This window comes from Giraffa tippelskirchi, chromosome 7 (assembly GCF_054371585.1).
Source record: "Giraffa tippelskirchi isolate mGirTip1 chromosome 7, T2T-mGirTip1v1.2.pri, whole genome shotgun sequence".
NCBI lineage: Eukaryota > Metazoa > Chordata > Mammalia > Artiodactyla > Giraffidae > Giraffa > Giraffa tippelskirchi.
This window is the reverse complement of record NC_137281.1, coordinates 22,882,310-22,895,639: the sequence shown is the minus strand read 5'-3', so window position 1 is coordinate 22,895,639 and position 13,330 is coordinate 22,882,310. Positions and strand designations below refer to the sequence as shown.

Sequence of the window (13,330 nt, the reverse complement as noted above, 5' to 3'; positions counted from 1 at the left end):
ATAATAAAACATGTGCCATCCCTACTTTCGTGGAGCTTGCATTCTAGTCTACAGAGACAGACAACAAACAAATAACAAAACTTACAATAAAATGTTAGGTACTAATGGATTCCTAAAACAACTTGGTGGCTCTTTTACCCAGGGTATTCAGGACTTTGATGAGGTGACATTTGGGCAGAAATTTGAATGAAGAAAGAGGGCCACCCAGGCTGAGATCCTGAAGAATATTCCATGCAGAGGCAATAGCAAGGGCTGGCACCCTAAGGCGGGAGTGAGCTGAGAAGCAGAGCAAGTGAGGGGAGGCAAGAGGTAAAGTCGGACAGGTAGCCAAGTACCAGATCGTGAGCATCCCGGGAGGTCTTTGTAAGGACTTTGGCCTTTTTCCAAGTGAGGCGGACCCAGTGGAGGCTTTGAACAGAAGCATAACAAGATCTGGCTCGCATTTGTAAAAGCCCACCTCTGGCTGCTATTCTTTGTCAGAGAATAGCCCGAGGGGAGGCAAGGAGCCCAGGTGGAGGCTACTACAACATCCAGACAAGAGAAGACGGTGGCTGGACTGGGGCTCAGGGCGATCTCTAGCTGACTTGGTCCTGCCGCTCCTCAGGCCTCCATCAGCATTAACACTTCACTTTCTTCAGCTCCTCCAGGAGAAAGACGAAATGCTGCACGAGCTAGAGAAGGAACTGGCGCAGGTTCAGAACAACCTCGTGAAAAAGGAGATGGAGCTGGAGAAGCAGCAGTGCATGACAAACGAACTGGAAATCGCCATCCAGGAGGAGAGGCAGGACAAGTGCAAGGCCGAGTACGGGCACCTGCGAGCTGAGATCAAGAAGCTGAAGGACTGTCTCGAAGACGCTAAACAGCAGCAGAGGCTGGCTGGTGAGGCCCCCGGGCAAGCACTGTCCCCACTGCCTCCAACCCACTGGACCAGAGCAGTCCCCTCCCCTCTCCAGATGGCCGCGTCCCTCTCCCTCTCCACTTTCTCACTCCGATCGCCTCGGGATCCCATCTCACCTCACAGCAGTTAGGACCGCCCTCTAAGCCCCTTCCTCACCCCAACCTGACCTTCCCTCTGAAGCGCCCACCACACAGCAGGTGCTCAGGCTGGGAAAGCAGATTGCTGCTCTCACAGGCCCACGTTTTCTCGGCAACCTCTCCTTTCCTCCTCACAGGAGCACAGAGCTCTGTACCCTGCTTCTTTGTACCACACTCCTCTCCACCTTCTCTGGGACCTTTATCACACCATTCACTTCTTCCCTCCCTGCTTTTTAACTCTCTCTCTCTCCTTTTTTGGCCTCCGAACACATTCACTTAAAGCGTGGGTTGTGTTCTTGCCCCTCTGCTGAAAGCGCTTTCTCAGGGGTCACTAGTAACTTCCTGCCTTGGATATGCGTTGTTTGGGGGTGATAAAAAAATGTCCTGGAATTATATGCTCATGGTCGCACAACTTTGTGAGTCTACCAGAAACCACTGCACTATACAATTTAAAAGGATAAATGTTGTGTGAGCAGTGTATCAATTTTGGAAACAAAAATTTCAAAGCTTGTGTCCTTCCTCGCCCTCCTCTAACTCTGTGTATGTCCACGCCATTGGCCCCCACACCTCAGTGGTTGTTTCTTAGCTTTGGAGACATGACAGGTCCCTCGTTCTTCCACAGATCTGACCCTTTCTTCCTCTCCTCTCCCTCTGCTGGTGAGCGCCTCTGCTCCTTGTGGCCACATTCCTCTGCAGGCGACTCCAACGCCTGGAGCCCCAGCCCTGACATGGCACCTAGTCAGTCTTGTCTTTAGAGACTAGCTGCATCCATCTTCCTGACTAACCCAACATTCCCAAAGCTGAACCTGCTCTCTTCCTTGTTAAAAAAAAAAAAAAAAAATCCTCCTCCCTTCTTCTGGGTATATAATTATTTCCATAGTGACACCATCTTCCTTCCAGTACTCCAAGCCCCCCCCCAAAAAAAAAACGGAGAGAGGAGGGATATTTAACGTAGAAATGGTAGGAGAAACAACAGGAAGTGGGGAGGTATTTGGTGTTGAGAAACTCCAGTAAACAAATTATTTGAGTGCTTCTTCCTTCATACCCAGTGTCGGCAAGGAAGTGGGCTAAAAGGATATCATGAGAAATCTTTCTCCATTCTAAGACATTCCACTTTTCCTAAAACACTCTTTCCTTTATGGCAGGTCCCTGCTCAGGAACCCACTCAATTCATGTCTAAATATTTCTCTCAGGCTTTCAACATTCTTCAAAACCCACCTCGAGTCCATGCACTTAACTGTCTCCCACCATTCCTTCTCACTTTCCAGTTAAACTGGTATCTTCCCATCCTCTTCAGACATGCCCCCCTCTTCCCTTCACTGTGCATTTCCTCTAACAATCCACCTCCACCCCCCCACCAAGAATTACCTTTCTCTTCCATCTTCTAAGGCCCAGGCTCTAGATCTTGCTTCCTGAGTTCACAGTCAGCATAAGTTTAACATTACTGTGTTCGCTATGTCAGATGAACCAGGTACAGCTAAACTCCATGAGGGTCAGGATTTGTCCCCAGTGACAGGGTGAGTCGCAAAAGAGATACTGAGCAATTTCTACCAATTTGTTTAACTTAAGAAGAAGTTCATGGCTGGTGGGTAGGTTGAAGACAGATAATTTAACCAAGCTCTTCAGGAGTGATAATGAAATAGAGAGGAAGACAGATTGGAAGCTGAAGTAAGTCACAACATGAAGGAGCAGACATTTTTAAACTGGTCTCATCTGAGAGTTCAATCTTCACACATACTCCTCTCACTCATGGACATGCTCCAGGGGTCACCTCCTGTCTTCTGCAGCTCAGCAAGCAGCCGACTACAAAGAAGAGGCCTTTATGGCAAATGACAACCTGGAGGACTGCCAGAGGAAGCTACAAAGCTGTATTTGCCTGGAGAAGCAGAAGGCAGAGACCATCCAGGAGCTCCAGAGGGAGCTTCAGAAGTTGCAGAGGGATTCCTTGACGGCTGAGGAGGAGCTCACCCCCAGCAGGTACTGCAGATCCACCTCCAGACAGAGGCTCTGTCCCCCCGTGAGCCAGTTGGGCACCGTGGGCTGCTGCCCAGGAGTGGGGTAGCAAGCCCTGTTGCAGCTAGCCCACAGTCCACTGACATGGAACCTGAAGTCTAGCCGCCTGTGTTTGTTTGTTTGTTTGTTGCCATTTTGCTTTAGGAAACGGATAGAGGAGCTGACTTTAGAATTCTCTGAGGTCACGAGAAAGCTTGAAATTTCAGAGAAGGAAAAGAGGCAGCTTCAGAAGACACTGGCCGAGCAAGATGTAAAACTGAATGAACAGCTAGATCGTATAAACCACATTCAATACCAGGTACGGAGGGCAGGCAGGTGGCCAGCTCAAGCATTGGCTCTGTTTAAGACTAAATGCATAGCTCTTGGGAATTTCCCAGCAGTCCAATGGTTAGGACTCCCCTCTCTCACTGCTGAGGGACTGGGTTTAATCCCTGGTCAGAAGCTAAGATCCCACAAGCCCAGCAGCGAAGCCAAAAAAATTGCATTGTTCTTTATCTGGGAAGATGCTACCACCAATCCATTGCAAACTACTTGTCCAGAATTTGTGTTAGAATTGCCAAGCCAGCCAGTCAGCTCCAGTTCCCACAACCAATAATAAGCATTTTCAAGGGCTAAGCTTAAAAACAAAAGGACAATATTATTTCTTTTTCTGAGACTCAAAAGGTCTCCTTCTCAGTCAATTTAATTTTTTTTTAACTTTGAATTATTCTTTTTGTATTTTTCTACTATTTTTAAAAAATTTCTTCAAAGAAGTTTTTATGTGGAAAGACTTGGTAAATAAGTGAGACCTGTATCTATAAATAGAAAGTATATCTAGTTGAACCAAAAAAAATGTTGCTCAACCTGAGGGAATTTTTTTATTATACATGCTAAATAACCAAGGAGTTGTCCTCATATTTATTTCAGTCATCTCTGTGAACAGTTGCCTGGGTTGGGTTTCCACCCCCGCCCCCCCACCAAATATGGTGTCTAACAGTGACTTTCAGCCCAGCGTTTATTGTCTCAGAACAGGGAGCAAGCCTCCTCCAAAAACAATCTAGAAGAACAACTTCACGAGGTAACCAGATTGCTGGAGGAGAAAAAGGAGCAACTGAAAAAGAGCAAAGATCAGCAGAAGTTAATGGAGCAAGAGCTCGAGACATTCCGACTGGAAGAAAAAAGGAAAGAAAAGATGGTGAGGAGAATCTGGGAAGACTCAGGGTTAAGAATCCCAGGGTTGAACCTGAGCCCTGCATGGCCTGGCGGGATACAGAGGCTGAGAGTACTCAGACCTCAGGAGAGAAGGGAGGGAAGGTGAGAAAGACACGTGAGGGGGAGAGAGAAGGCCTGAGATACACCAGGCACAGCGCAGAGCTGTGCCTAAGGGCAGAGGAGGAGGGGCTTCTTCGGGTGTCTGAAGTAACGCCCCCATTCTGGGTGTTGTTCCTTAATCCGGGAGCAGTCCAAGGAGAATCTGAGAAAGATGGAGGAGGAGAATGATAACCTCAAATCACAGGTAAAGCAATTTAGTCTACAACTGGACACCTCTCTCTGCAAACAAAACAGCACCCAGCAAATCAACGAGGAGCTGACTAATAAGGTGAGTACACAGAAACCCCAAGGGGGTGAGAAATTTGAGCTCTGTGACTTTTGACCCTTAAGTTGGCACCCAGCTCTTCTGCATCACAGAAATGCCACTAACTGCCTAGTCCATGAGCATTCTGGGGTGCCTGAGGCCCCACTTCTCTCCTGAAGTGGGGTATGCCTCCATCACCCACCTGCTGGCTGAGAAGGATCTCTTCCACTTGTGAAAGGTCTTAATATCTGGTGAAGCCCCAAACCATCTGTGCCTTGGCATCAAGTTTTCCAGAGTTGCCTTTTAGACCAGAGTTGGGGGAACACATTGTTTGGGAGCAATTTGCTAGGGGACACTTCCAGAAATAGTCCCAAAGCACAAAAAAATGAGGCGGAAGGGGACTTGGTTCTATTTCATTACATGAATTGAAGATAAAAAGGAGTCACTGGTGTCTAATGTATGTGAGGCACTTTGCTCACATTCAGTCATCACTGATTGACTATCTACTTAAGTCCTTGACATGGCTTCCCTCTGCTGGTTTACAGAGGAGAGAAAGGCTGAGGCTCAAACTGACTAATTAGTATGTGATGAGATGGAGCAGTGTTTGAACCTGGATCATCTGGCTGTCGCACCAAACCTCTTTTTTCTCTTCATCATGAATGGCAATACTCCACATTTCCGGCCAAGAAAAAAATACAGCATCTTTATTAGATGGTCTCCTGAATTATAAATGAGAGACCAAGCAGCTCTGATTCCTTCATAATAAACAAAAAAGTTCACCTTAAAATACTATGACTATTCTAAGTGTAAGAATAGCACTACCCAGTAGAACTTTCTGTGATGATGGAAAAGTTCTATATTAGAGTTACTTGATACTACATGCACTAGCCATATGTGGCTATTGAGTGCTTGAAATATGGCTTAGTAGGACTGAGGAACTGAATTTATGAGCTTAATATTCACCAATTTTAGTCTCCTTTAAATGTCAATAGTCTCATGTGACTAACGGCTGCCATCTTAAACAGCAGAGGTCTGAGGCACTGATGTTTCTGGAGTTTTGTCTCTCCTCTAGTGTGATCCAGACTTGAGGTCTGAATCACGCAAATCCCCAAGGAACTGCTCTTGATATAAGGAATACTGCCTAAATATTTAATATAGGCCTGTTATCACATCTGGGCTTCACAAGTGGTGCGAGTGGTAAAGAACCTGCCTGCCAATGCAGGAGACATAAGAGACGCAGGTTCGATCCCTGGGTTGGGAAAGATCCCCTGGAGGAGGTAACAGCAACCCACTCCAGTATTCTTGCCTGGAGAATCCCATGGACTGAGAAGCCTGGCGGGCTACAGTCCATGGGGTCACAAAGAGTCAGACATGACTGAGGCGACTTAGTACATATGTTATCACATTTGCCAAAAGAAAGTTAGTTATGTAAATGTGCAACCTGCAGCACTAATTTCAGAATTCCTTTGATGGGAATCCAGAGGGGTCTGGGTGTGTGTAAGCACGCTCTGTTTCTTAACACACCCCCCACATATAATAGGCCTTTTGAGTCACTGGCAACAACCCTTAGAAAGAGGCTTAGTTTTGTATTCTAAACTGCATTTCCTTTCATCAGTAGTCCATACTTCAATTTTAAACACACTCTGTCAGAACTACATGTTCAGTTCATCCCTACTATTGCCCAATGCAATATTTCATTCTGTCTAAACAAATCATTTGGTATATTTAGTGAGCACCTATTTAGTGTGCCATGCCCTAAGCTCTGGGTAATGGGGACACAGTGATGAAGAAAGCAAAAACAGTCCTGCATTCATGGTGCATTAGGTCTAATGGATTATGTCAGGAATTGGGACATAATGCACACAACTGAAATGTTGCATCATGTTTCTAACCTAGAACTGAATTCCAGGTTAACCCTAATCCTAACTCTAACCACAAAACAATTAGCTGTTAACAGAAACCATCCAGTTACAAATGTAGGACACATGCTTAGTTGGCATGCATCGAAGCTGTGGAGTCTGTGAAAGAGACTTTTCACGTGCTTGCCACATCAGGGCCCAGTGCGTCCAATATTCCTTGTATTGGGGGGATGTGCTAACAATTAATAGAAAGGAAGTTTGGGGAGAGGAGTGCAAAAAAGCCTGAGAAAGCAGCTTTTCCTCTTACAACGGTGAGGGGAAGTGGGCATTATCACAGACTGCTTGGCAAGCTGGTGCAGAGAGGAGAGAGACCGGTGCTTGTTTATCTTCTTTGAATGCCTCTATGGCCATGAACCCTGACAGTGATGTTCCCCTACCCTAAAGATAACCTCTCAGAAGGAGACCATAGCGAGTCTGAAGATTCAGCTGGACAAGGCTGGGGAGAAAGAGAAGCAGTACCTCCAGACCATGGTCAGTAAGGACGTCTATGAGGAGTTATGCCGGAAGTCAGCCTGCTGCCAGGACGACCTCACACAAGCCCTGGAGAAGGTGGGCTACACCCTCTCATCTCCTAAGAGATGTGTGCTATGTCACTTCAGTCATGTCTGACTCTGTGCAATCCTATGGACTGTAGCCTGCCAGGTTTCTCAGTGCATGGGATTCTCTAGGCAAGAATACTGGAGTGGGTTGCCATGTCCTTCTCCAGGGGATCTTCCCAACCCAGGGATCGAACCCGGGTCTCCTAAGTCTCCTGCGTTGGCAGGCAGAGTCTTTACCAACAGCACCACCCATTCCAGGGCTGTTTAATATCTGAGTTTCCCCAGTAGCATGAGAGGTACAGGAGTCGATTTCCTGCATGACCGGCTGTCACCAAGGCCATTTGCAAGCCCTTGCGTTGGCAGGGATGTCTGTCCAGAGAAGACCTGCTTCTTCTTAGTGAGGCTTTGGAGAAGAAGGAGATAGAGCCCAAATTAAGCAAGTCTTTCTGCCTATGGGTGACTCGGGGCAAGGTTTTCCCAATACCTGGGTTTTCAGGGAAATTCACACCCCACCCCTGTGCTGATCACCCCTGGCTGATCAGTTCATAGAATGGAAAGAGAGGAAGTGGGAGAGCAAAAGGGGAGATGCAGAAGACTGACCATTGTCACTTCTCACCCCTCTCTGGGACACTAAGCAAGGTGACCGGGTGTCTTTGCCACCCTGGGGAGAAGAGGATGGGGGACATAGAACCCTTTCCCATTCAGGTCTCGGCAGAGAGGGCCCAAGCACAATGACAGCCACTCTCCACCCCCCGCCCCACACCTTTGTCTTTATCAAAGCTCAATCATTCGACCTCAGAGACAAAGAATCTGCACCGGAGCCTGACACAGACCCAAGACAGGAAACTTCAGCTGGAAGAAGAAATCATTGCCTATGAAGAGAGGATGAAAAAGCTGAATGGGGAGTTAAAAAAACTACAGGGCTTCCAGCAGCAGAGTGAGCTAGAGGTGAGGAGCAGCCAAAGGCTCAGGCTGCAGTCCTGTCCAGGGCCCCAGGGTCACTTCTTGCACCCAGAGCTGTACACTTCGCCCTGAGCTACCCTTTGATTAACGGGCTCGCTCCCTTTTGCTGGACTCCCTCCGTTTTGCTGGGCTCCGCAGGTTTCTGGAAGGTGGCAACGAATCAGAGCAGGGTCGCCCTCTGCTGGCCGCCGGAAATAAATACTCCCAGCGAATCTCCCAGAGAAAGGCCCCTCCCGCTTTGTTGAGAGTACTCAGGATCTGGGTGGCAGGCCGGGGTCTCCCTCCTCACTGTGTGCTCCCGAGCAGGTGCAAGCCTTCGACAAAAAGCTGGAGGATATGAGCAACCAGGTGCTGCAGTGGCAGAAGCAGCACCAGTGCGACCTCAAGATGCTGGCTGCTAAAGAGGAGCAGCTCAGGGCATTCCAGGAGGAAATGTGCGCCCTGAAAGAGAACCTCCTGGCGGACGAGAAGGAGGTGGGCGCCTTCGACTTCTGATCACTTCCTCCCCCAAGAACATCCACAATCCACCCCCAAGAACATCCCAGGACCACAGATGGGATGACAGACACCCTTGGGTGGGGCTGGGGGCAGGAGTGCCTGGGAGCAAGGAAAGGACATTTTTCTCATTCAGTACCAAAGCAGGGTCTGGGTGTTCAAGGCCCACAGCTGCTATCTCAACCCGACCATCTTCCTGTGACTTTATTGATAAAGATATTGAGCAGAACAAAGGTCCCAATCCAGAGGAGAGAGAGTGCCATCTCCCTGTCAGGTACACCGGCAGCCCCCTGACTTAGGTAATCACTGGTCCATCCCCCTCCAGAGCGAGCCCCTTCTGACCCCTCAGAATCGGCTGAGAGCTCTGTGGGCATGCACAGCTCTCTGAGCCATGAAGTCCATAGCAGGAGGCTGCCACATATCTCAGGGTGACTACAGGCCTTTGCTCAAATTGGAGGAAAAAAAAAAACATCTCTTCCTACCTGATATTTTTTCTGCCATCTGTTTTTTAAAAGGTTTGATATACTGCTTTTTTAGAATAAGTCACTTTGATACCCTGAAAATCATTATTATAAAGGTACAAGCCTACTCTGTCTCTAGCATAAGTGGTATCTGCTCAGAGAAATCACCTTTGTGACAGTATACTGCTGGAGGAGAAGTCCTGCTGCATTAGTTCCAACTCGGCCTCAGGGTTGGACGGCAGAGTCACCGTCTCCTCTCCCAGGAAGAGAGGAGGCCTGATTTAGGAGTGGGGAGGTGATAGGTCTGCGCTCCCTCCCCTTACTGTCTCATTTACTTCTTGTGCCAAAGCCCTGTTGCCTGCCCCAGCGGTCTGCGCCCAAAGACAACCGCAGGATGCACCGAGAGAATGATCAGATTATGTCCAACGTGGAGCAATGGGCAAAAGAGCAGAAGTAAGTGAGGAAAAAACTGTAAAGCAGGGTTCTGAGGGCTGGAATCACACATGTGCTAAAGAATAGTGTCACACACACATACACAGAGCCCTCTTGGGAGGCTGATCCAGTCTCAGCCTAGCCCAAAGGTTAGGAATAAGATGAAAGGGCCTCAACCCTTCAGGCAGGTTCAGAAAGCCCATCCACCCAGAAATGGAGCAGTTCCCTGACAGAAGGGATACTTCCTCTTCCCAGTCTGGCAACAGACTTTACTGCCTTTCATTGCCTGGATCCCTTGAACACCCTTGGGACCACAGTGGTTTTCCATGGAAGTATAGCGAGTCCTCTTCATTGCCAGTTACAAGGAAAGCTTTAGCTCTGGGGACTGAGGGATGAGTGGAGAGCGGGGGTCTGGACCCAGCAGAGGCCTTGCCAAGAACACCCTTTTCAGCCAACTTGCGCTCTTGCTCACAGAGGTCTAGGAAACTCTTTCTCTTCTGTGAATTTTATTATAGGATCGCCAATGAGAAACTAGGAAACAAGCTCCGGGAACAGGTCAAATATATCGCCAAGCTGACTGGTGAAAAGGAGTAAGTCATCCCATGCCACCCTGGCTGCAGCTTGGCCCCCAAGGAGAAGAGTCAGCCAGGAACCAGGGATTCCTGGATGTGTGCAGAAGGACCCCGAGTCCTGAATCTGTGTCTGTGTGACCTCTTGACACACCACTTGACCTCTTTGGGCCTCAGTCCCCTCACCAACGACTAAAAAGAGGTTTAATAGTCTCTGTGTCCATCTCTGTCACCTTCCACAGTTCTCAGAATGCTGAGAAGGAAACAGGAACTGAAAAGCAGACTGTACTAGTTAGGGTAGTGGCTAAGCTGTGGTAACAGAGAGCTCTCCAAGTGAAGGACATAGAACATAGAAGGGACTTCTCTACGAGGGGAGCAGTCCTTCCCTCATAAAAGGAACACCATCTTTTAATCTTCATAACAAGAGCTCAATTAATATTTGTTGCTTCCATATATGAGGCACTGTTCTAAGTGCTTTACATGTATTCATTTATTTAATCTTTATAGACCTCACATGCACAGTGCACTTATAATCCACATTTATGGATATAGAAAGGGAGAAATTCAGGCTACATACCTAGCCCGTGGTCTCATGACTGGTAAGCAGCAGAGTCAGAATCCCAACATGGGAGGCCTGAATCCAAAGCCCCTGTCACCCACTGCCCTCAACACTGGTTTTGGAGAAATGAGGCTGTTAGTATTAGCAGTTGCCATTTATTGAGCCACAGGGTTATGCTCAGTTACCTTTCCGCTCACCTACATGAAGCTGCCATTGCATCCGTAAAGTGGGGACAAGTAATTTGCCCAAGCTCTCAACAGAGCCAGGATCCCCTGTGCTCTCAACCTTTCAGCTGAGGGAAGCGAGAGAACTTGGGCTTTGGCATCAGAACTGAGTACAGATGTTTCCAAGGCATGGCCACGAGAAACGGAGGACACACAGCCCGAGTCCTTCTGGCTCTTCTGGCTCTTTGAGTCAAATTTCTATTATTTATCAAACTGGATTTTTATATGAGCCCCAGAAGGCAGATAAGGCTGAGTTGTCCCCATCTAACAGTTAAGAAAGCCAGCCCAGAGCTGACATGACACCGTGGGTCAGGAGTGCTGGCTCTGGGTCCACCCCAACCCCAGACCTGGGCTTCTTCCAGGGGATGCACACAGGCCTCCATTTCCACAGAAGGCATGAGAGCCCTAGCTCTGGAAGGGATTGGGTGTCCACAGGGCTGAAGCCGACCAGACACCCACCTGTCCTTCCCTCTCCTTCCCCAGCCACTTCCACAATGTGATGCTCCATCTCCAAAAGGAAAACAAGAAGCTAAAGCATGAAATAGAGGAGAAGAAGCTGAAAGCTGGGCCCTCGAGGGTGTATGCCAAAGCCCTATGCCAAAGCAAAACAGACCCCATAGTCAGGGGGAATGTGTATGATACCTTGGGCTGGAGGGGGATAACCCAGGATGTGAGCCAAAGGATGGACATCACCAAGTTTGTCGGGATACCCCACTGCTCAGGTATGTCCACCACGCTTCTGCTACTTACTATGACGTTGTCTTAGTCCAGTGAGTACCCCCCCCCCCAAAAAAGCATGATATTATTTTTCAAGAGATCACTAGATTGGAAATTCAAAGAAGTGGATGGGAAATGATCTTTTGCTTAGTTACTCTGGACCAGTGGAGAAGGAAATGGCAACCCACTCCAATATTCTTGCCCAGAGAATCCCATGGACAGAGGAGCCTGGCGGGCTACAGTCCACAGGGTCGCACAGAGTCAAACATGACTGAAGCGACTTCACACACACTCTGAAACAGAGATCACTGTTTTCTCTTCTGTAAAGGGAGGAGGTGAATGAATTAAGGCTCATTCTGATCTAAGATGCTTTGATGATGACCCAGGTGCCTCCTATCTCAGACCTATCCCTTCCCAGACCCAGTCTCTTTTGGGAAGTGTGGAGACAAGAGGGGGACAGACATAACAGGCATCTTTCTCCTGTAATGTGTTCTGGAAACCTCCCAAGAAGCCCTGGTGTCCCCTGCACAGCCTGGGTCCCAGGCTACATTTTTTGCCACCTCTAGACTCCATGGTTCCCCCCTCCCAGGGAAGGAGTCACATGCAACAGAGCTGCCCCACCACAGGACTACTCCTTAAGGAATCACCTCATTAATTTCTTCTCAAATCAAGACTGTCATTTCTTCCCTGTTCCCTCAGGTTCCTCATTTTGCTAGAATCAGCGCCTTGCCCTGAGCATCATTTCCACGCATGTTTTTCAGAGGACAGTGAGTTCCCATCCCTCTCTCTTGACTTGGACCAGCTCTAATGGGAATATGTCAAGGTCCCAGGCTATTCTGCAAGATGCTAACGTTTTATTGAGTTTTGTCCACTTCCTGCTGCAGAGTGAGCCTTGGAACCATATTATACCCTCTCCAGGCCCAAATTCTAAAATAAAGACATGAACACAGACGTCTCAGTGAGCTCTCAGCGTCTTGCAGACACTTGTGCCCACTCAAGTCCCCAGCAGTGTGCTCATCCCCATTTTCTCTGCATTCTAAAAAAACAAGAGCTCTCTTTCACATATGTAGTGAAAGTTACTCAGTCGTGTCTGACTTTTTGTGACCCCATGGACTGTAGCCCTCCAGGTTCTTCTGTCCATGGAATTCGCCAGGCCAGAATATTGGAGTGGGTAGCCGTTCCCTTCTCCAGGGGATCTTCCCAACCCAGGGATCGAACCGGGGTCCCCTGCATTGCAAGTGGATTCTTTACCAGCTGAGCTATGTATGTAGGGGGACTGTAATTCCCAAAGCAAGCTTCTGGATTGTCTGGATTAGTCTTTAAACCAACAAGAGATAATTCGTTCCTTTTTTATTCCTTTAATCTCTGGAATTTAAGAAGAAAAAAAATACTTAAAAACTTCAAAAAGAAAAGTAATCCTGAGATCCAAAAGAGAGGAAGAGAAATAAATTATGCACTTTTCAAATGGAGGAGGGAGGAATGGTCATCTACTTTCTCGCTGGCCGCCATATTCCTTTTAACAGTTTTGTTTTTTTCCCCAGCCAGCTCAGTACAAGTAAAATTCCAGTTATAACAAACTCCAAGGACAGCTAACCTATTTTATTGTGGTTGGATTTTGTTAAATTGAGTACATGTCTAGAATTTATATTTCTAGTCTATAGAAAATTGAGAGAAATATTAATATGAAAGTCGCTCAGTCGTGTCTGACTCTTTGTGACCCCATGGGCTGTATGTAGCCCACCAGGCTTCTCTGTCCTTGGAAATCTCTAGGCCAGAATACTGGAGTGAGTTGCCATTCCCTTCTCCAGGGGATCTTTCCAACACAGGTCTCAAACCCAGGTCTCCCATA

General features: G+C 47.9%; 1 protein-coding gene across 7 annotated transcripts in view; it reads left to right on the top strand.

Annotated features, from left to right (window-relative positions):
- Positions 1–13,330, top strand: part of PMFBP1 (polyamine modulated factor 1 binding protein 1) — a 443,606-nt gene that overhangs the window by 429,007 nt on the left and 1,269 nt on the right. For 4 of the 7 annotated variants that reach the window (XM_081512569.1, XM_081512568.1, XM_081512573.1 and 1 more), the window contains 12 exons: positions 639–879; positions 2,823–3,012; positions 3,193–3,346; positions 4,055–4,222; positions 4,490–4,627; positions 6,907–7,071; positions 7,842–8,009; positions 8,331–8,498; positions 9,330–9,433; positions 9,928–10,002; positions 11,248–11,486; positions 12,181–12,430. In XM_081512569.1, the coding sequence (XP_081368695.1) occupies positions 639–879; positions 2,823–3,012; positions 3,193–3,346; positions 4,055–4,222; positions 4,490–4,627; positions 6,907–7,071; positions 7,842–8,009; positions 8,331–8,498; positions 9,330–9,433; positions 9,928–10,002; positions 11,248–11,486; positions 12,181–12,197 (1,827 nt within the window). In that variant the 3' untranslated portion in view covers positions 12,198–12,430. Of the gene's footprint in view, positions 1–638; positions 880–2,822; positions 3,013–3,192; positions 3,347–4,054; positions 4,223–4,489; positions 4,628–6,906; positions 7,072–7,841; positions 8,010–8,330; positions 8,499–9,329; positions 9,434–9,927; positions 10,003–11,247; positions 11,487–12,180; positions 12,431–13,330 lie in introns of those variants that run through there. The other 3 variants (XM_081512567.1, XM_081512571.1, XM_081512570.1) reach the window with 1 other exon arrangement.